At 40.8% G+C, this 23,634-nt stretch overlaps 1 protein-coding gene across 4 annotated transcripts in view; it reads left to right on the top strand.

Annotated features, from left to right (window-relative positions):
- The window catches only part of LOC126100262 (E3 ubiquitin-protein ligase FANCL), a 189,326-nt gene that overhangs the window by 28,975 nt on the left and 136,717 nt on the right, over positions 1 to 23,634 (top strand). For all 4 annotated transcript variants that reach the window (XR_007522145.1, XM_049910852.1, XM_049910851.1 and 1 more), the window contains exons 3-4: positions 7,435 to 7,491; positions 11,480 to 11,731. Coding sequence is in view for 3 of the 4 variants with exons in the window: in XM_049910852.1 (XP_049766809.1) it covers positions 7,435 to 7,491; positions 11,480 to 11,731 (309 nt within the window). In the remaining variant the exon portion in view is untranslated. The remainder of the gene's footprint in view (positions 1 to 7,434; positions 7,492 to 11,479; positions 11,732 to 23,634) is intronic.

Here is a 23,634-nt window from a genome sequence, read left to right as displayed (position 1 = left end):
TTTGTTTAGCAAGTGCCGGAGGTATTCTACTTGCTTCTGGAAAAGCTGGCATTTCAGGAAGTGACATTCTCGTTTTGCATCTTTTATTGTAGTAAATAGTGTGCAAAGATTCTGCAGGTTTACCTGAAGGGTAGTGCCCATGACAATTAAGTTCAAGTAGGTGTGAACATGATTAGCTGTTCCAGGCCTCTCTGGAAGACTGTAGGAGTGAAAGAGACCCCTAAAGGCAAGCACTTGTGTCTGTGTAAATCATAGGGAGTGTTGATAACTGCAGTGTTTTGCAAATTAGCGTCAACTTAGAAAACTATTTTCCATCTACAATCTTTGCGATGGGTTTCAATGGGTGCGGTATAGAGTAGGTTTTTACTTGTGCCTGGACATTGATTACTGGTTCAAAATTGCTACATAGTCAGAGGGAGCCATTGGGTTTCTTGATTACTACCAAGGGCATGGTCCGAGGGCTTGTTTTAAGTGCTTCAATCACCCCAAGCTCATGGAAATGGAGTTCCTGCTTAATGGTTGCCCACAAGGAGACTTACAAGAGCTGTGCTCAGCAAAAACAGGGTACTGCATCTGGTTGCAAGAAAATACAGGGTGATTCAAAAAGAATACCACAACTTTAAAAATGTGTATTTAATGAAAGAAACATAATATAACCTTCTGTTATACATCATTACAAAGAGTATTTAAAAAGGTTTTTTTTTTTTTCACTCAAAAACAAGTTCAGAGTTGTTCAATATGGCCCCATCCAGACACTCGAGCAATATCAACGCGATACTCCAACTCGTTCCACACTCTCTGTAGCATATCAGGCATAACAGTTTGGATAGCTGCTGTTATTTCTCGTTTCAAATCATCAATGGTGGCTGGGAGAGGTGGTCGAAACACCATATCCTTAACATACCCCATAAGAAAAAATCGCAGGGGGTAAGATCAGGGCTTCTTGGAGGCCAGTGATGAAGTGCTCTGTCACGGGCTGCCTGGCGGCCGATCCTAGTCAACAGCGCCTCAAGCGAACAAATGTACAACTAAATGAAACTTTATAGCTCCCTTAATTCGCCGACAGATAGTGCTTAGCTCTGCCTTTTGTCGTTGAAGTTTTAAATTCCTAAAGTTGTGGTATTCTTTTTGAATCACCCTGTATAAATCTGCGAATCTGTGGTTCACACCAGGCCAAGTTCAACCTTCAGGCAAGGATTTGTGGTGCCCTATACCATTAAAAATGAAGAACACAGCGAGTATTTGTCAAGATTTTTTTGGTCTTTGTGATACTGAGTGCTATACTGGGGACCTACGGAAAAGGGCGTGGCTGTGTACATGGTCCCTGCATGCCTCAGCATCACGCCTCAGCATCACAAGTCCTCCTTGTCACTGTCATGATCATGACCGGACACGAGGCAGTGGTACCAGCCCTGACAGAGGCCACCACTTCTGAGGGGCTGTGTGTGGGGTAGCTGCACAGTCTGAGGCGCCTTGCCATGGTTCGCCCGGTTCCCCTGTCCGGAGGTTCGAGTCCTCCCTGGGCCATGGGTGTGTGTGTTGTCCTTAGTGTATGTTAGGTTAAGTTAGATTAAGTAGTGTGTAAGCCTAGGGACAAACCTCAGCAGTTTGATCCCATAGGAACTTACCACTACCACTTCCGAGGGACCTATTTGTGTTTGCACAACATGTGACAAGAGAATAGTATCGTGTGTATTCCGCCACAAACAACTATAAAGGCTGGTGCATGGACTACATGAGCCAGTTCTTCCAGCTTCGAGAGCCTCTTGTGGCCTCTGGGTGAGTGCTACTCACCTCATCATCTCACGACACTCTCAAAGCCCATCATAGGAACCAACTCTGTTATTCAAGCTTTCATCATTGTTTCCCTTGTGGACTTTAAACTGTACTAAGGACAGACTTTCCTGTGCCTGTGTTTGATCTAACACATTCCACCAGGACAACATTCTCGGAATTTGGGTGTTTTTCCTGCAAGTGTATTTTTTTACAAAGCTCATAGTGGTGTTACTATGTACTAGAAACAGTCAAGCGACGTTAAGATAGCAGCTCTTTTTAAGGACTCTGTACCAGTACCAAGTGAAAAGCTGTATTTTGTGCTTTTTGTTGGTGCTGTCAAACCAGATGTATTTTTGCTGTCTATTAACGTATTGAAACTTTGTCTCTGTTTTCCCTCTGTCTACATGAGATACACTTCACAAAATACTTCCACTTTCACAATTGAAAGTTAGCTTCAGCATCATCTCCAGACAACAATGTTGCACCACCTATTATGTCATATTTCATTAGTTCTGCTGCATTATTGACTTAATCTGGCAACTCATGACCAACTAGCATTTTCCACTGTTTTTATTCAGAATTCAACAAATCTGGAAAAAAATTTTGCTGTCTCATGTTTCATACCAAAACATCAGAAACAATTTTATGGCATGAGCCAATTGCTGTGTCAACATCATCAGCGACTTCTTTGATTATGATTTGACAATTGTTCATATTTCTTGTAAATCCTTGTTTTTCTCACAGCAGACTCACCAAAAACAATATTTAACATTTCTAATCCTTTACTGCATCATTTTTATTCTTATAGCAACGTTTAATACAATCTATCTACATCACTACTTGGCAATGTGCCTGGTAGAAGTTTCTTCTAAACACCTTCAGACTATTTCTCTGTGGCTCCATTCTGTAACACCATGTGGGAAAAATGAACACTTGAACACTTAAATCTTCCATATGAGCTTTGATATCTCTTATTTTATTATATGATCATTTCTTCTTATGTAGGTTGGTGACAGTAAAATAGTCTGATTCCATTTTTATACAAAATAAAAAACCGCCGATACTAACAAAACATATGTAACCTCTTGGACAACTGCTAACATACTAATATCACTGTACACGTACTTTTCAGACATGTTTACTACTTTTCAGACATGTTTACATACACAACCATGAAAAAATGCATGAATTGGGCTAATACAATATTGCATGAATTGGGCTAATACAATATGCAAAATTATATAATTATCATTATTTGTTGAACACCCCTTACATTTTTTAGCTCTCTTGGGCAGTACAGCTGCATAATATTTTGGTGTATTATAAAATTATAAAGATTCTGCAGGAAGTTTGTGATCATTCCCTGTTTCTACTCTTGAGTGAAGCATATTAAGTACAAGGACAGTCTTATTTGTTCTTGACTTAATAAACAGAGGTATTGTGTCTCCATGCTTCATTACTATAGTTTCAAATAGTCATATTTTTTACATTCTCTTTTTTTTTTTTTAATCCCGCCTGGAAGGTAGTGCGTGGTTCTGCCACTGAAAACTGAAGTGTAGGCCGAATGTAGGAAGCTAGGAGGAGCAGGTGAGGTAGAACACGTGGTACTGCAATTAAAACTGGCTTTGCTGTATTACCACACAATAACTGGAATACATCAGTTGTACTTAACTTTGGCTGAGATGAGCATGTAGATGCGAAGCTGTACGTCAAGTTACAAAGGCAAAATCTGTGGTGGCTCGACCACTATGAAATAGAAACAATGTTGCTTGGTCGTCTACTCGGGATCAAAAGAGTAGAATCTGGAGCGGGGCTCGTAGAGCTGCACAGCGCCAGCTAGAGGGCGCTGTCATCGGTGTTGGTGTCGTAGTGCCAACCTAAGAACTTGCTTCTTGATTATTTCAGTGGACCTCCTAAGCTTGTACATATTAGTCTCTAATGTGTTGGATAGGTGGAAAAATGTGACAAAATTATCGATTGTCACATTACTTCTGCTTCTTTGAAATGGTGTCGCAGACTTTATAACAATATGTTCAGAAAGTGTTTAATTCCCTGGTCGATATTCACCCTTACCCAGTTCCCAGGTATGGAAATCTGTTCAAAAGATATTTGGTGACAACATTACCCGCTAAGCAAAATTTCGGACTTACAACCCCTTTATTACAGTTGTGATGTTTTTCCCTAGACTGGACAGAATGGAACACTTTTCAATTAAACAGTTTCAAATGTCTGAGACCAAAGCAAACTTGTCTACTTGGAGTCTTATTGATGTTTGTTCCCCAATATCAAAGTGCCGAAGTTTCATAATGTCTCAGAATATCTCTCTTGCCATTTTACTGCAAAATAACTTTGGTCTCAGTCTTTTAGACCACACGCTATTGTTTCCTATACCCTTGCCACAAAAAAATCCACAGGCATCAAAAAATGCAATAAAAGGATATAACTCATTAAGAAAAACACACTAACTGTTGTTTCCAAGTTTCCTATGGGGTCCTGTTTCTGCGCACAGTTTGTTTTAGCATTGTGTCAACTACAAACAGCTTTTAAGAGCTAACAGAGCTGTAATTTTGATGTTCCTCTTCACAACTGCATTGGTTCCTGCGTCTGGCACAAAACATTTTTATTTTGTTGTTTTCCAATTGCTTTCCAAATGTGACACAAAATCACCTGTTGTGTATCCTGTCTTTTTCCAAATTCCAAATGGCCTATAAAATTAGTGAGGTTAACTGACACCTACCTCTGTTCAGACAAATTTCAGGCTTACAGCAGGTCATCATTTTATACTTGCCACAATATTTCAACTGGGTACCTATCAGTTATCTTCAAGTGATCCATCAAAGACTGGCAAAGACTTGCTCCATTCCTCAATATACAGCGTGCTGCAAGTATTCTGCATGTATAAAATCAAGCTGACAAATCAAGTTGACTTCCCAGTGGCAGCACCCTCACTGGTGGACCACGAAACTCAGCTGTCCTGTGGATTACCATTCGCTGCAGCCATTGGCACACTCTCTCATTTTCAGTTAGAACAAATCGTGGAGATGACGGGGTTCCACGTGCTGTCCAATTGGTAGCTGCTATCGTGATTCATTAGCTTAAGTGCTAGATGTATCTCCATAGGTTCTTTAATAATGGATTCCCAAAAACATGTTGCTGTGGTCAGCATTATAATTTTATCGTGCACCATTGAATGTCCAGTGGAAATGCAGTGATCAGCAGTTGCGGACTTGCTTGGTTGCAAAAGGCATTGTATCTGTATCTTCCTCATTGTATCTGTTCTGTCCTATGTTAGCCGTACCACACTCTTTTGAAAGCTTCTCCTCAGTGTAGTAATTTAACATCCATTGAAAGAGCTGCACTGCAGTATCTACCAGAGGACCCGGATGTACTGGTACTGAAGGCTGACAAAGGTAATGCAACTATTTTGTTACTTTGTAGTGTGCATGATGATAAGATGTATGGTCTGCTAAGTGATTATACCTATAGGAGGATTGATTACAATCCTACAGGACATGTGCAATGTAAAACTTCTGCACTACTAAATTGCTCCTCCTTACCTCAAGAGGTTAAGACTAGATGGTTGTGTACCACCATGACTGTATGACCTTCCAAAAATTCATAAGGAAAGTGTTCTTTTGTGTCCAATAGTGAGCAACATTGCAGCTGCTACATATGATTTAGCAAACATCATGCTTCTTTGCTGAGGCTATTGGTAGGCAAATGCCCACATCACATCCGTAACTCATCTGGCTTTATCGACTGGGGGCTCTCCACCTAAGCAATTTTACCTAGCGTTGATGTGGTATCACTTTTTATAAATGTAACTCTCACAGATTCTTTGACACTAACTGGCAAAAAGTTTCAGCTGGACATCACTTCGGCATACTCTGTCCTCAACCTATTTTATTTTCAACCAAGAATATTTCAAACTGATAGCTCTCTGTCCGTCTCAATCTCCAATCTTTTTATGGAGGATTTCAAGAAGAGAGCTCTTGAATCAGCTGCCTGTAAACCAAGTGAATTTGGGGGTATGTAGACTACTTTCATAGTGTGGACTCACGGAAAAGATAAATTGATGGAATTCTTCACCACCTTAACTCCATTCATAACAACATTATACTCACTACGTAAATAAAGGAGAGTGGTTGCTGCCTTTCTTGGATGTCTCGGTTATTCGAAAGAATGATAGCTCTCTGGGGAATTCAGATTTCGTAAGTCCACTCTCACTGAGTTGTCTTTGCAAATATCAATACAATGAGAAAGATACAGATACAATGCCTGTTACAAACTACGAGTGTGCTTAAAGCACTCATACACAGAGCTCATACTGTCTCAGATGTAAATAGTTTGCCTAAATAGCTCACCCACATAAAGAAAGTATTCAGAAAAACAAATGGGTGTCATTTAGAACCAATAATCAGGAAATGGATAAAGAGAAGAACTTACTGCCAAAATATTTAGCTCTTCTATCTTTTGTAGGCAAAATTCCATTTAAAATAGCAAGAATCCTTGGTAAATTTCAGCTGACAGTAATTTTCCATCCAACATCTAAGCCTGCAGATGTTTTGGGATCAGTGAAGGTTGATGTTATTGAGAAAAGCTGGAATTTACAAAATACTTGTCAATGTGTATGGCATATATAGGACAGGCCACATGCACTGTGAATGAACACTGCACTTAACGTCAATGTTTACTCACCTTTTGCAACCAGGGAAGTTTGCTATTGCTGAACACTGCATTTCCATTGGATATTCAGTGGAGTATGATGAAACTATGATTCTGACCATAGCAACATCTTTCTGGGACTCCATTATTACAGAATCTATGGAAATACACCTGGTAGAAAAGCCAGTAAACCTTGACAGTGGCTACCAGTTGTACAGTTGGAACCCTGTCATTTCCACGATTTGTTCTAATTGAAGACAACAGAGTGCGCCCAACGGCCACAGCGGGTTATAATGAAGAGGGCAGCTGAGATCAGTGGATCCACCAGTGAGGGCGCTACTGCTGGTAAGTGTGGTACATCTGTCAACTTGATTTGCTGAGTGTTATCACTTTTTAAAAATTTAAAAATCACTGAACAGAGCAAGTCTTTGATGGCTCACCTGAAGATGACTGGTAGGTACCCACTTGAAATACCATGGGATGTATTAAACAAGGACCAGCTGAAAGCCTGAAATTTGTCTGAACATTCAACTTGAAGGGAAAATTTTAAAATTCACATTAGACACATACTTCTTTTCCTCTATTTTGCTTTTGTGACAGTTATTCATGTAACTTACTCATACAAGTCATAACTTTTGCATCAAAAAATTATAATGAGCTGAGATAGGCATAAAAGGGTATCTGAGGCAAGGTTGTTGTGAATTGTGTAGGACGCACGATTCATACTCTAATTTATTAGTTTTTTCTCTTCCCCTCTAATTTCCACAAGCACAAGAGAAAGAAGAGTACATTTTTTTTATAACTGGGCGACTTATTCACCCTAGCTTCCTGTGCTTGTGAAGCAGAATTGCTATGATTAGGTCCCACTTTTCTTGACTCGTCTTAAATTATTGAAACCTTTTTGAGAATGGTTGATGCATTTCTAGCATTTTTTTGCTGCGCAACCCACTTGTTTTAATTTTTTCTCTGACTTATTAAAATGTTTCTTTACAGATTCAAGAAACCTGCCATACACTTCATGAATTTTTGGAAGCACTATGTACATTGGCGGTAAGCGAAAAGCCTTTTCTGTCTACAGGCAGTAGTTTATAATTATGCTTTTTTGATTGTTCGAAGAAATTAAATGCTATACACCATCTTGCATATGGAAATAGTTGGAAGGTAAAAAACACTTTCGAATCTCATTTGTCTTTGTTGTACTTACTTCAAAGTGTTAAATATTATTTCAATTCTTTTCTTCAGTGTATTCTTTCCATGCTTCACCAAAGAAGACAGGAGTAGCGTGCTTTGTTTCATAATCTAGTTGTTTTAATTGCCTTGAGCTTTGGCCATTTTTCAGTTTGCCTGTATTTAGAGTAATTCCACAGTTAATTAATTTCAGTGTATTTTAATTTGTAAAGTAATTTGTTGCCAAGGACATGTAAGTGATAGCAGATTCTTCAATGAAACAGATCTACTGAAATGTTATATTTCAAATGGTTCAGAGAAAAGGACTATCTCTACAAAGATTCTGTGTAACCTAAAGATGATGATCTCAATGTCTCATTTATGGGTTCAAATAAAACTTTCTTGCCTTTGAAATAAGGAGCTTCTCACTTTGATTGCAGAATATGTGGTCACCATGACGTCATCCCAAGTTCAATTTGTTTTCAGTTGTGTATCATGACACTTTTCTGAAATTGCTGAATGGGTTGTGATTTATTCTCTTTTATTAATAGCTTGAGTTAAGTATTTAATGGTTAAGTGGCCCTGTTTTACTTCTACATTTCTGATGAGCATTTGTAATGCCAGCTAAAAATTCAACACTCATATCCCCATTTTAGTTAACATCCATCTCATTATGTAATTAGGTAATAGTGGCTGCACTTTGACAAAAAAGATGGAAGTTGCTGAAGTAAATGACTGTGGTTATACCATTTTTACTGTGCTTTTGGAAGGATCGAGCAAGATGGTACATCGGTTAGAGCACTGTACCAACAGTAGATTTCAAACATCTGGCCTGTCGACCTTCTTTAGACTTCCTATAGTGTCCTTAAATCATTTTGGGTGAATGTGGGGATGATAATCGGATATCCACGATATCCGCTTCTGACCCCTATCCCACACTAAATATGTGGGTACTATGAATCTAATGAATTAAATAAATATTAAACTACAAGCTTGCTTCCTAAAGTGTGAAGCAAAGTGAACATACACAGCAAGAAACTGAAATTGGATGTACCTTTTCCTTAATTGCTAGTTTACGATGCATCAACTGCTGACCCCATTTTAGAGTTTTCAGTAGATAGTGAATATTAAAGTAAATTCTGAAGCCTTTACATTGCACCAGCTTAAGGAGCGTGCATGAAAGTGGTATTATTTGCTGCTACCCTAACTCTGATAGGCCCTCAACATCAGTGCGACCTCAAATCAATGTGTTTTACTGTATTTTATTCCTTGAATCTACAATCTAATTCTGTCTCTTCAACATATTGTTTCTGCCCTTTTAACATACTGTCTGATGCATGTTGTTGCAATCTGAAGATTTGTTTGATGCAACTATCCATGCTACTCTATCCTGTACGATCTTCATCATCTCCCAATAACTGCTGCAACCAACATCCTTCTGAATCTGCTTGTTGTATTCATTTCTTGGTTTCCCTCTAAGATTTTTACCTCTCATTCTTCCCTCCAATACTAAATTGATGTGCCTTGATGTCTCTCAATTCGTACTATCAACTGATCTCTTCTTTTGTCAAGTTGTGCCACAAATTTCCTTTCTCCTCAGTTTTACTCAGTACCTCCCGACTAGTTATGCAATCTACAATAGAGATGGGTAGTTCGCGAACGAACGGGTGCAAAGGAACGGTTCACCAATACGAACGAAAGAACCGAGGAACGAATTCCAAAGAACGATCGATTCATAGTTCACTTCGGTCGCGGCGGTCTACTTATAGTTCCCTGGAACGAGGAACGATCGGTTCATAGTTCACTAGTTCACTTCGGTTGTGGTGGTCTCTTCGACAGTTTTCGTTCCAGCCCCGGTCACATACTCGTCTCAGTCTCGGTCTCCCTCGGCCGCACTCGTCGTTCTTCGCATGACCACGTGTCTCAGTTCCACTGTCGACTGCTCCTAGTTAGTTCAGTATCCAGTTGTTCGTTTCGTTCACTGCGCTCGGCCATTTTACATGTGTTTCAAACTGTTCTTGCACCTGGTTCTGGCTATTCAGCGTCCACAACCGGTAATCAAAAAGTATTTTATAGTTATGTAAATTACATAAAAATTATGTTGTATGTAATAGGTAGGTCTTTTCAGGTAACGAAAGGGCATATCAGCTCACTTCATTATATCGATGAACAGCAGAAGACATACTTATAACAAGGCAAGTTTTTTTTTTTTGTTGTTCATATATTTTTTGGTTTCATCGACTTGATTTAGCAGCTAACTTTCAATAATTTGCTTAATTTTTAGTGTAAGGAAAGTCATATAAAACGATTTTCGTGTATCTTTCATATACAAAACATTGCATTTAGGAAGGCTCTAATTATTTTTAAGTTTGGTTGTTTCCAATTTGCATTACCTGCTAGTTTGGTTTCTTTGAAAAAAAAAAGTGAGTTGTGGGTCATTTTGGCTCAGTAGGAAAAGCGGTGCCTCTCCATTTGAAAAGACATAGATTGCCATAAAATCGTATTTACTTATTATCTCAAAAACATTTGTTCAGAAGGAGCTTTCAAACCAAAAACTTTATTACTGTGAACTTTGTTATTATTATTATTATTATTGCTGCATTAACTTTAATAACGCAACATAAAAACCTAATTATTACTAAGCATGTGACGCAAGTATTAGAAAACCATATTTTATTTTATGCTTCCATAAAGTCTCTACTTCACCTACGAACTCAGGGACATCGTGAAGTATACATAGGGTGTAAACGATTGTTTACAACGTAGCATAGCTGTGTAGTGGATGTCGAAATGAAGAATTTTATACAAGACACTTGCAGTCTATTAAGTTGGGAAACAGCCACCAACAAGTTTACAAGACTACATGTCGCGTGAGATTTTCATGTTCTCTTCTCTAGCTCTCTACACATCGTCATCGATTGTTTCGCAATTGTTGCTTGCATTAGCTTGTTATTTCTTCACTACCTGTTGTTTGTTTGTTGTATCTGCTCGTAACGGCAACACATTGTCCGTAATTTCCGAGCAGTCTGTACTCACAGCCAGGGTTCCGTGTGCCACCCTATATTATTTCCCTGCGATCAGCCACACAAGGCTACAGTTGGCTAAGTGAGAGGTTCTTCAGAATCACAGAAATTACTTCTAAAAGAGTGTAAGAATTCTCTTGGTGCCCTCCACCTTCAATCACCTACACTACTAGTTTTCAGTTTTTCATAAGATCATATACCAAGCACAAATGAACGGTGAACAAGTAAATATGAACGGTGCACAAAAAAGAACGATCAGCAGTGAACTAGTTCCCAAGGATGAAAGAGTTTGCCCATCTCTAATCTACACATCTTATTTTCAGCGTTGTTCTGCAGCAGCATTTGTCAAAAGACTCTGTTCTCTTCTTGTCTAAACTGTTTATTGTCCATGATTCACTTCCATACATGGCTATACTACACACAAAAACCTTCAGAAAAGACTTCCTGACACTTAAATCTATATTCAGTGATAACAAATTTCTCTCCTTCAGGAACACTTTTCTTACCATTGTGTATTTCTCTTATATGTATTACCTGGATGGTGGTGTGGAGTGAAACATGGCAGATATTAATCAAAACAAGAAGGTTAGTAACGTCAGCAATCCAACAACTTATTTATACTGTTTTCCACAGACTACAAGTGGACAGAGGGACTGCTAGTCTTGTAGTTAAGTCCCTCTAAATCATCTTCATCATCTGTGTATAGCTGCAGTACTTGATGCTATCCTGCTCTTTTTCAGTATTTTGTCTGTAATTTGTCTCCAGTGTAGGCCTTCAGTGCATACGTATGGTAGATACCACAGCTTGTAAGAGAAAAATCTTCCATGTTTCTTTTTTTTCCCCTACAGGCTGAACAGATGAGTGACAGCCAAGGTACAGCCAGTGTAACTACCAGAACATACATTAACATCATGGAAGAACTGGCATCAGTGAACCCAGCTTACATATCACATTTGTCTGTAGCGCAACAGCAGGTTGTTCTCCAGAAAATTGATTCTGCTGGGAGGAAACATTATCTATCATTGTCAGGAATTGGAGAACCAAATCCCCGAGTTTCTGCAGATCTACCTCAGCAGGCCCTGGCTGTTGTTCGTGCTAAGGTAACTGAATTAACAAAATAGTACAGATTTAATTTTGGATCTAAAGTGATTGTGTAGGACTATGTATCTAAAAGTACATTCATTTTGCACTTTCCATTGAAACATAAGAAGCCTTATAAACAAAAATAGTTCACTTTTAGAATCAATACAGAAAAAGAAAGTGGAAAATGGAGAATCAGTAGATATACACTCCTGGAAATTGAAATAAGAACACCGTGAATTCATTGTCCCAGGAAGGGGAAACTTTATTGACACATTCCTGGGGTCAGATACATCACATGATCACACTGACAGAACCACAGGCACATAGACACAGGCAACAGAGCATGCACAATGTCGGCACTAGTACAGTGTATATCCACCTTTCGCAGCAATGCAGGCTGCTATTCTCCCATGGAGACGATCGTAGAGATGCTGGATGTAGTCCTGTGGAACGGCTTGCCATGCCATTTCCACCTGGCGCCTCAGTTGGACCAGCGTTCGTGCTGGACGTGCAGACCGCGTGAGACGACGCTTCATCCAGTCCCAAACATGCTCAATGGGGGACAGATCCGGAGATCTTGCTGGCCAGGGTAGTTGACTTACACTTTCTAGAGCACGTTGGGTGGCACGGGATACATGCGGACGTGCATTGTCCTGTTGGAACAGCAAGTTCCCTTGCCGGTCTAGGAATGGTAGAACGATGGGTTCGATGACGGTTTGGATGTACCGTGCACTATTCAGTGTCCCCTCCACGATCACCAGTGGTGTACGGCCAGTGTAGGAGATCGCTCCCCACACCATGATGCCGGGTGTTGGCCCTGTGTGCCTCAGTCGTATGCAGTCCTGATTGTGGCGCTCACCTGCATGGCGCCAAACACGCATACGACCATCATTGGCACCAAGGCAGAAGCGACTCTCATCGCTGAAGACGACACGTCTCCATTCGTCCCTCCATTCACGCCTGTCGCGACACCACTGGAGGCGGGCTGCACGATGTTGGGGCGTGTGCGGAAGACGGCCTAACGGTGTGCGGGACCGTAGCCCAGCTTCATGGAGACGGTTGCGAATGGTCCTCGCCGATACCCCAGGAGCAACAGTGTCCCTAATTTGCTGGGAAGTGGCGGTGCGGTCCCCTACGGCACTGCGTAGGATCCTACGGTCTTTGCGTGCATCCGTGCGTCGCTGCGGTCCGGTCCCAGGTCGACGGGCACGAGCACCTTCCGCCGACCACTGGCGACAACATCGATGTACTGTGGAGACCTCACGCCCCACGTGTTGAGCAATTCGGCGGTACGTCCACCCGGCCTCCCGCATGCCCACTATACGCCCTCGCTCAAAGTCCGTCAACTGCACATACGGTTCACGTCCACGCTGTCGCGGCATGCTACCAGTGTTAAAGACTGCGATGGAGCTCCGTATGCCACGGCAAACTGGCTGACACTGACGGCGGCGGTGCACAAATGCTGCGCAGCTAGCGCCATTCGACGGCCAACACCGCGGTTCCTGGTGTGTCCGCTGTGCCGTGCGTGTGATCATTGCTTGTACAGCCCTCTCGCAGTGCCCGGAGCAAGTATGGTGGGTCTGACACACCGGTGTCAATGTGTTCTTTTTTCCATTTCCAGGAGTGTATTATGCTTATCATATCATTATTTGGAAGTAAATGGAATCAAACATGTACATTTAGGTGGATACAAGCAATAGACACGTTCAACATAAAAGTTTTCTGGGTTTGGTACCGCGTCATAATGTAAAAACTACTGCTGCTATAGAAAAGCCAACGTTTCGGCCTTCTTCTGGGTCATTAGACCCAGAAGAAGGCCGCTGCAATCGTGGCCGAAACGTTGGCTTTTCTATAGCAGCAGTAGTTTTTACATTATGACGCGGTACCAAACCCAGAAAACTTTTATGTCGACTGACTCTGGCCACGGAAGCCTACGCAATTATAATAGACACGTTCTTATAGATCAGAAAAAAGGAAAAGTAAAAAAAGAGGAAGGCAGCATTATATGCAGTAATTGGTGTTAAGACCAAGGGCAAGCATGTTGGAGAAAATTTTATTCAACTATTTCTTGAATACTGTGCCACAAAAATGGATTTTGAATCACACCAGCTTGTTATACTGATAGTTTACAGGCTGTCAGCAGAAAACATGTTACATTCCCACGAAACAGTTGGGATGCTAGTGAGCCACTTAGATATGTCTGGAAACTCATTATTTGTGGGTCTTCAAAGTTAATTCTATGCCAAGTAGTAATTATCAAAGACACCAGATGTTGATGTATTTCCCACTGAAAAAAAAAAACTTAAAAAGGATTGTGAGTCATAGTGCAAAATATTGACAGCTTGTTTTTAGGCTTTCTATGTTTGTTGATTATAACCAAAGTCAACAATAGATGGCTTATGGAACAATGATGATCGTATATTAAAAATAAAACACACGTGTTAGGATTGGTTCATGAAAGATACAAATTGTATTCAGAAACAGTGACTCAGTCTAAATGTTTAGACAGAACACTGGGAAGAGATCTTAGAAGACAGTGTGCATGAAAAATTTAGCTCTTTCTTAAATATGTTCTTACAGAATTTTGAGCTCTATTTTTCTCTAGAGCAAATGAGGATTAAAATTAAACAGAAGCAAGGACAAAGGATGGGTAACATTAGGGATTAAAGTACCTTGTGCCAGGAAGAGAGAGAGTTCTAGCTGAATCAGGAAAAAGGCCATAATAAGGTATTGACACTCTGTTTCCGACAATATTACAAAGTACTCAACATATTACCAAAAAGTCAAGATACATGTACTGCACGCACACACACACACACACACACACACACACACACACACACACACACACACACACACACACACATACAAAGAAAAAGAAAAAAAAAAGAATGAAGCAAAAATAGTCTGGGCCATTATTTTACAACAGTCAGATGAAAACAGCTAGAAAGGTGAAATTGATATCAAAGGCAATAGCTGTGGCAGACGTGACGACCCATTTAAATCATAGGTACTAAATTCAGTGATTACTTCTTCACAATTGCAGCAAATATTGCACCTGCTAATATACATATACATCAAACCCTCGGGAGAGCCTGTAACTCCTAGAGGGCGCGTCCCCAGGTGGCGGATCGGGGAACGCCTCCCAGATATGGGTGGTAGGAGGGAAATCAAATACCTCCCGCGGACCAACAGGCCGGACAGAGCAAGTTCGTTAGCTGAAGTGAAAGCAACTGCTCTAGGGGTAGGCATCCCCGAAATCAAGACCCTGGTCCTCCAGGTTGGGGGTTGTGCTTAGGGCCAGCGACCCTATCACAGGATCCTGTAGGAGAAAATGGATTGCTACGAATCAGAATGACAAGAATGCTGGGCCACCAAACTTGATGACGAACTTGCAAAATTTAAAGGTTATGAATATGGGAACATGGAATGTATTAAGTCTCTATAGATCAGGATCACTGATAAATGTCATACAGGAACTTGAAAGGTATAAAATGGATTTAGTTGCAGTACAAGAAATCAGATGGACGGGTAATGGAAGTATAAACAAAAATAAGTATACAATAATGTATGGGGGAAATGATACACAAATACATGCACTAGGGACAGGATTTATAATAAACAACAAATTGTTACCTTTTATTAGGAAATTTGAGGCAGTGAATGAAAGGATATCTCACATTACGATTCAATGCAAATATAAGACTTTAAATGTTATAAATTGCCATGCTCCAACAGAGGATAAAGAGGACAATATTAAAGAAGAATTTTACAACAAATTGGAACAGGTATATGATACATTCTCGAAAAATTCAATTAAAATAATTCTAGGAGATTTCAATGCCAAGTTAGGACATGAAAATCATTATAAACCTACAATTGGACCTCATAGTCTACATCAGCAGAGTAATGAAAACGGAACAAAACTTATTAGCTTTGCCACTTCCAAAAACATGTTGATCAAAAGTACATATTTTGCACATAAAGATATACATAAACAAACATGGGCTTCAAGAGATGGCATCACAAAAAATCAAATTGATCATGTATTAATCGAAAAACAACATCATAAATGCATACATGATATCAGAAGTCAAAGGGGAGCAGACTGCGATTCGGATCACTTTCTTGTAAAAGCCAAGTTCAAGATCTCACTCTCAAGACATAAATGGTCTAAATTAAATGGTGTTCCTAGGTTTAATACAATGAAACTGAAAAACCCAAACATTCTCAACCAGTACATTAGAGAATTAGAAACACACAAACCTGAAGTGGAAAGTAAAATTAACAATGATGATACTAATCAAGCCTGGAACGCTCTGAAAGAAAATATCACACGAGCAACTACCTCAGTTTTGGGACATTTTACTACAACTAAGAACCCCTGGTTTGATGCCGAGTGCTCGAACGCTATCGAAGATAGAAAATTAGCAAGGGAAAAATTCCTACAAAAACCAATAACTCAAAACAAACTTATTTTTGAAGAGAAACAGAAACTTGCCAGGAAACTCATTAGGAGAAAGAAAAGGGATTTTATGAATTACAAATTAAAAAGAGCTGAGAATGACCGTACCACAGACTCCAGAGGATTTTTCAAGAGCATAAATATGTTTAAAAGTGGGAATATAAAAAATTATGGACAGTTCATAACAGACCCAGATGGCTCCTTGCTAACAGAAAGAAGTGACATTGCTAACAGATGGAAGGAATATTTTAATGAGTTACTAAATGCTCCAACTATAAGCGTCTCTCAGGAAGATGACAATGAATATCTTACTGCTGACCCATCGGACGAAGAGCCCAGCTTAGCAGAAATTAAAGAAAGCATCAAGAAGCTGAAGAGACATAAAGCTCCTGGAAGTGATGGTATAGACACAGATATATGGAAGCTCAGTAAATTTCCTTTTGTAAACTGCTTACACAAAATCATCACCAACATCTGGAAGCAGGAACAGGTCCCACATGATTGGAAAGAAGTAGTTGTGTGCCCTATATACAAGAAGGGGGACCCAACAAATTGTTCAAACTACAGAGGAATTGCGTTACTAAACACAACATATAAAATTCTGACAAATATACTGTTAGCAAGGATAAGCCCTTACGTTGAAGACTCCCTAGATGATGCCCAATGTGGATTTAGACCTAACAGATCGACTATTGACAATATATATGTCCTAAGGATGTTGGGTGAAAAGAAATATGAATTCAATCAAAATGTACATATGCTTTTCATTGATTTTAAAAAAGCTTTTGACAGTATCAACAGGGAATATTTATGGAAGTGCATGAGGCAGATTGGCATCCCTAACAAATTGATAAATTTAATAAAAGCTTGCACTTTAAACTCAAAATACAAAATAAAAGTAGCTGGCAAACTTTCTGAAGACTTTGAGGTTAAAACTGGAGTCAAACAAGGGGATTCACTCTCACCAGTTCTCTTTAACATAGTAATCAATAGAATAATCCAAAAAGTAAAGCTACTACAAATTGGAGCACAACTGGAAAGCAAAATTAACATTGTAGCATACGCTGATGACATTGCATTATTATCTGACAGTGAGAATGATTTGAAGCTTCTTACAGCACAATTAATTAAAGCCACAAATGGCACAGGCCTCCAGCTGAATACAGACAAAACAATGTACTTTATCTTATCCCGCTATCCATCAAATAATAATGTACTGCAAATTAATAACACAGCTTTCACAAAGACAAATGAATTTAATTACCTTGGTACAATAGTAACCTCTGACAACTCCATAAAAATTGAAATAGAATCACGAATTCAGAAGGCTAACAAATGCTACTATAGTCTCTTGACAGTTTTCAAAAGCAAGTTAATATCTAGGAACACCAAACTACAAGTATACAAATCATTGATTATACCAGTACTCACCTATGGATCTGAAACCTGGACTCTCACAAAAAAAGAGGAAAACAGATTAAGAGTATTTGAACGAAAAATTTTGAGAAAAATATTTGGACCCATAAGAGATAGGATCAGTGATGAATGGAGATTGCTAAATAACAATGAAATTTACAAATTATATAAAGACTCCGATATAGTGGCCAAAATTAAAGCCAAAAGACTGAAATGGATAGGGCATGTCATCAGAGCACCACCAAACAGGACCATCAAGAAAGTGACTGAAGAGATTCCCACCGGAAGACGACCTCTTGGACGCCCACGCATGAGATACTTGGACAATATTCAAGACGATCTCAGAAAACTAGGACATGACAGACAGTGGCAAATTACTTGTAAAGACAGAGCAAAGTGGTTCAACATTGTCCATTCTGCAGCAAAAAGCCTTCATGGATTGTAATGCTTAATAATAATAATAATAATAATAATAATATACATCAAAGTATAGATGCACTATGTTATCCCAGCAGAAGCTTTTTAACCAACATATACAGGGCTATTACAAATGATTGAAGCGATTTCATAAATTCACTGTAGCTCCATTCATTGACATATGGTCACGACACACTACAGATACGTAGAAAAACTCATAAAGTTTTGTTCGGCTGAAGCCGCACTTCAGGTTTCTGCCGCCAGAGCGCTCGAGAGCGCAGTGAGACAAAATGGCGACAGGAGCCGAGAAAGCATATGTCGTGCTTGAAATGCACTCACATCAGTCAGTCATAACAGTGCAACGACACTTCAGGACGAAGTTCAACAAAGATCCACCAACTGCTAACTCCATTCGGCGATGGTATGCACAGTTTAAAGCTTCTGGATGCCTCTGTAAGGGGAAATCAACAGGTCGGCCTGCAGTGAGTGAAGAAACGGTTGATCGCGTGTGGGCAAGTTTCACGCGTAGCCCGCGGAAGTCGACGAATAAAGCAAGCAGGGAGCTAAACGTACCGCAGCCGACGGTTTGGAAAATCTTACGGAAAAGGCTAAAGCAGAAACCTTACCGTTTACAATTGCTACAAGCTGTGACACCCTATGACAAAGTCAAATGCTTTGAATTTTCGGCACGGTTGCAACAGCTCATGGAAGAGGATGCGTTCAGAGCGAAACTTGTTTTCAGTAATGAAGCAACATTTTTTCTTAATGGTGAAGTGAACAGACACAATGTGCGAATCTGGGTGGTAGAGAATCCTCACGCATTCGTGCAGCAAGTTCGCAATTCACCAAAAGTTAACGTGTTTCGTGCAATCTCACGGTTTAAAGTTTACGGCCCTTTTTCTTCTGCGAAAAAAACGTTACAGGACACTTGTATCTGGACATGCTGGAAAATTGACTCATGCCACAACTGGAGACCGACAGCGCCGACTTCATCTTTCAACAGGATGGTGCTCCACCGCACTTCCATCATGATGTTCGGCATTTCTTAAACAGGAGATTGGAAAACCGATGGATCGGTCGTGGTGGAGATCACGATCAGCAATTCATGTCATGGCCTCCACGCTCTCCCAACTTAACCCCATGCGATTTCTTTCTGTGGGGTTATGTGAAAGATTCAGTGTTTAAACCTCCTCCACCAAGAAACGTGCCAGAACTGCGAGCTTGCACCAACGGTGCTTTCGAACTCATTGATGGGGACATGCTGCGCCGAGTGTGGGAGGAACTTGATTATCGGCTTGATGTCTGCCGAATCACTAAAGTGGCACATATCGAACATTTGTGAATGCCTAAAAAAACTTTTTCAGTTTTTGTATGTGTGTGCAAAGCATTGTGAAAATATCTCAACTAATAAAGTTATTGTAGAGCTGTGAAATCGTTTCAATCATTTGTAATAACCCTGTACAATAGTTTTAATTTCACGGTACATAAAGAGATTACAAAAGTCATTGTGTCACCAAAACACATTGATCCTTTTAATAATTTTATTCCCAGACACAGTGACTTTTACCTGTTCACAGCTGCCCGATTTTGACCACTGGCCATCCACAAATCCAATAGGCAGCATGCTGTAAAATCTTCTGTATCTATAAGTTGTGCTGTTACAATTAGTTATCTTTGGTAATTGACCATTGACTCTATACTTATTTCACAACAGACTTAAATATGCAGTAGGTATGTCTACTTATAAAAATGGAGGTAAGCAAATCACCTCTAATCATGCGCACATTTCATTCTTTCCAGTGTTTTATAAAATTTTTAAGGACATGGCCTACAGTAGGATTCTGATTCATTTTTCTGAACATAAGTTGTTCACTGTCTGTAAGTCTGTCTTTTTAAGGATTCTGTACTGAGAAAGTCACATAGAACCTCACAAATGAAGTCCTGATGGAGCATCTCCTTTTCTTTTCTCTCTCCCCACCCCTTCCACAACATAAATCAGAGGATCCCTACGGCAACAATCAAAAGTGACTCTGATACTAGAAATAGACAATGTCACACACTACATCCGATGTTGCATGTAAAATTCATTTGGGTTATATAATTTAAGGGTTGAAGGTAACAAATTACTGAATAGCCTAGATGCTGAGTCATCAGAAGGCCCATAACACACACACACACACACACACACACACACACACACACACAAAATCTCTGTGGCTACAGTGTACTGTTTGACTAAATTGTGCCAGCACTCCTGCTCTGCAGTTTGAGTGGAGTGAGGGACTGTGCCAGGTGGCGATGAGAGTAGATGAATGGAGTTTGGGTGAGAGTTGGAGAAAAGTGGCTGACAACTGGGAGGGAGAGACAGCAAGTGTGCTATATAGGAATGCGGAAGGCAGACACAAGAGGGGAACAGGATAGGTTGTGGCATTGGCACAGTTGAGCTCATTCTGTTTGCAGTCATGGGGAGTTAAGTGGAGTGTATGACAATGTGGATTGGGAGGAAAAGACAGAACAGAGGCAGGGGAGACTGTGAGGAAGACACTTTGGAAGCAGGATGAGTGAAGTTAGGTTCTGGGCTAGGAGTCTAGACTGGTATGGGGAAGGGTTCAGGATGAGACTGAGGCCAGGAGTATAAAGGGTGTGAAGAATGTGTTATGAGGACAATTCCCATTTACATAATTCAGAGAAGATGGTGTTGGGGGAAGGATTTAGATGGCACAGGTTGTGAAGCAGTCATGTTTTAAGTAAATTTTCCATCTACACTGTCTGCTTTATAAATCTCTTGTCAGTGTTATTCCCATAATTTATTTCTCAGCATCATAATACAGTCCTTGTTTGTGATTTAGTACTTTTCTTCTATGATGGGTATCTATCTGGTCAGTATATTTTGTTGTTGAAGTTTGACTACTGTGTTCATGTAAGTGGGGTTCTAAATTTAAGTTACAGAAAGTTGTTGTGCCTAAATATGCATTGTCAATTGAAATTTTCCAATATTTCATAAGCTGAGGCAATAGCAATTTCAAGTGTTTGGTGTGAGTAGACTTTAAGTAAGAGAGATAGAAAAATATTCCTTATTCTGGATGTTAGCAGCTACTGTCTTAACTGTCTGAAAAATGCATTAGACTCTTTTGAAAATAGCAACATACATTTGTATATCATTACAGCCTTGTTTTTCTTTCATTATATCTAATGTTGAAGCTTTTTAAAATTGATCAGCCGTATGTGATAAGTGTGGATGTTACTGCAGATTAGTTAAACATGGAGTGTTTTGCTTAAATTGTGGGTTATGATTTCACGGGGGTGATTACAGTGATGAAGAGAATGAGATACTCAGTGAAGCTCTTCCATAGAATTGTAGATTGTGCCAGAAAATGAGACAGAGTCAGAAAATGCAAAAGCTGAACTACGGCAGTTGGAGGAGGGGGTAAAAGAAAAACGGTGCTGGGAGAAGCTGGCAAGCACAGGATGAGCAGGGGAAATAGTTATAAATTTTAAAATTCAGTTAAGCAATAGATTTCACTTGCTACCAGAATTAGGGAAGGAAGAGCCTCATACAGATGCCGAGGAATGTATGTAGGGTGCAGAAGAACAATAGGAAATTTACAGCTAAGTCAGATGAAAAACAGAAAAGCAAAAAGGAGAATTCTGCTGATAGGTAGCAGTCATTGGAGGGGTAACAGAAAACATAGGGCAAATGTGTAATAATTTCAACAACGAAGATCAGATGTTGATAGTAGTGAGAGCTGGAAAAGGCCTGGCTAAAAATGAAAAGTATAGCATTATGGGTTGATCTGAACAAAATAGGGGCAGGTACTGAGCGCATAAATGTGGGTTTTGGGGAGGTTCCCTGGCATCTTGAGCCACCCTGAATTAACTCTGTTGTTAAAGAGAGTAATTATGGAGCTAAGGGGTTCCTTCAGATGAATACAAAATCTTGTATTGGTAGGTGGGGTATACGTCTCAAAGCCTATTCCTGAATAGGAGGGATAAAGATAAGTTAACAAATCTATCAGCAAAAACCCCCCAGGGGGTCCACAACTCTTTTGTGGATACGTGCGTAGCGAGCACGGGACCCCGAGCTAATGTGGCCCTCCTTCCTTTCCGGGCTGCATACCTTCCCTTTCCTCATCCTTCCCCCTCCCCCATCTTCGCCCCCCCCCCCCCTCACCTCTGGCTCTTTCCTTCCCCTTCTCCCCCTCTGGGAGTATGGTTTGTGCCTACGTCCGGAGACGGATGCTCTAAACTGTTACAAATTCCTTGGTTTCTATGCTTGCAAGTCTTCGTCCTTCCTCTGTCCTTCTCTTTTCCTTCCTGCTTCTCTCTGCACTTTTCTCCGCTGCGGCGTTTGAGACCCCTCTTCTTTCCTTTCCCTTTCTCTTTTTTCCTCCCTGTGCGTGTCTGAAGGCCGACCCACGCACTTCCATGCGTAGCCGGTGACAGGGTAACGCGTAATTCCCCGCCCCGGGTAGACAGGTAGGACACGTACGTACCGCCTGGTAACGGCCAGGCCCAGGGAGGGGTGATTACCTGAGCTGATACCTTCCGAAAGTGCCGATTGGTCCCTCCGTCCGTTTGTCGGGAGGTGTGACCTGAGGTGTGAACAATCACCTAAGGCGGGAGTGCCCTCAGTGAGGGCCCCCACAAGGGAGGAGCGAGCCATCGGAGACGCTGGTAATCATGGGGGATTCTTCCGCAATGGTTTCCTCACCTTCCACTATGTCTGCTCACAAACGTAAGTATACTGAGTCTCAGCCACAGACAGTTCTTCCATCGTTGCCACAGTTCCTTGTTGTTTCTCGGTCTGACGAAGGTCACGGCTTCTCCACGGTCAACCCTTTCATTATTCAGAAAGGTGTCGACGCAATTGCAGGTCCTGTAAAGTCTTGTTCCAGATTACGGAATGGCACCCTGTTGTTAGAAACAGTCAGTGCCCTCCAGGCACAAAAATTGCTGCGTACTTCTCTGCTCCACACCTTCCCTGTCCGGGTGGAACCGCACCATACCTTAAATTCCTCGCATGGAGTCGTTTATACACGCTCCCTCGATGGTTTGTCTGACGAAGAAATTCAGCACTACCTGTCTGACCAGGGCGTAACGGGTGTTCATAGAATTATGAAAAGGGTTGACACGAACATCATTCCAACCCGCACTGTCTTCTTGACATTTGACAAAGTTCAACTCCCATCGAAAATCAAAGCAGGCTATGAGATAATTTCCGTTCGCCCTTATGTCCCAAACCCTACGCGTTGCTATCGGTGTCAGCGGTTCAATCACACCAGCCAGTCCTGTTCCAATCCGGCCAAATGTGTTACGTGTGGCAAGGATGCCCATGAGGGTGCTTGTCCACCTCCATCCCCTCGCTGCATCAACTGTATGGGTGACCACGCTGCTTCCTCTCGAGATTGCCCCGTTTTTAAGGACGAAAAGCTCATCCAGGAAATAAGAGTGAAGGAAAAGGTGTCGAACTTTGCTGCTCGAAAATTATTCGCCAGTCGCAAGCCCACCGTGCCTCAGACAGGAAAATACAGCACTGTCCTTGCTTCTCCTCGGCCAACAAAGGAGGCGGCCACGCAGACTTGCGACCTCACCTTTAGTGCCACGGTCGTCAGATCGGCCAGT

Source organism: Schistocerca cancellata, chromosome 9 (genome assembly GCF_023864275.1).
Source record: "Schistocerca cancellata isolate TAMUIC-IGC-003103 chromosome 9, iqSchCanc2.1, whole genome shotgun sequence".
Lineage (NCBI taxonomy): Eukaryota > Metazoa > Arthropoda > Insecta > Orthoptera > Acrididae > Schistocerca > Schistocerca cancellata.
Note: the sequence above shows the minus strand (reverse complement) of the source record. Positions and strands in the feature narration are given on the sequence as shown.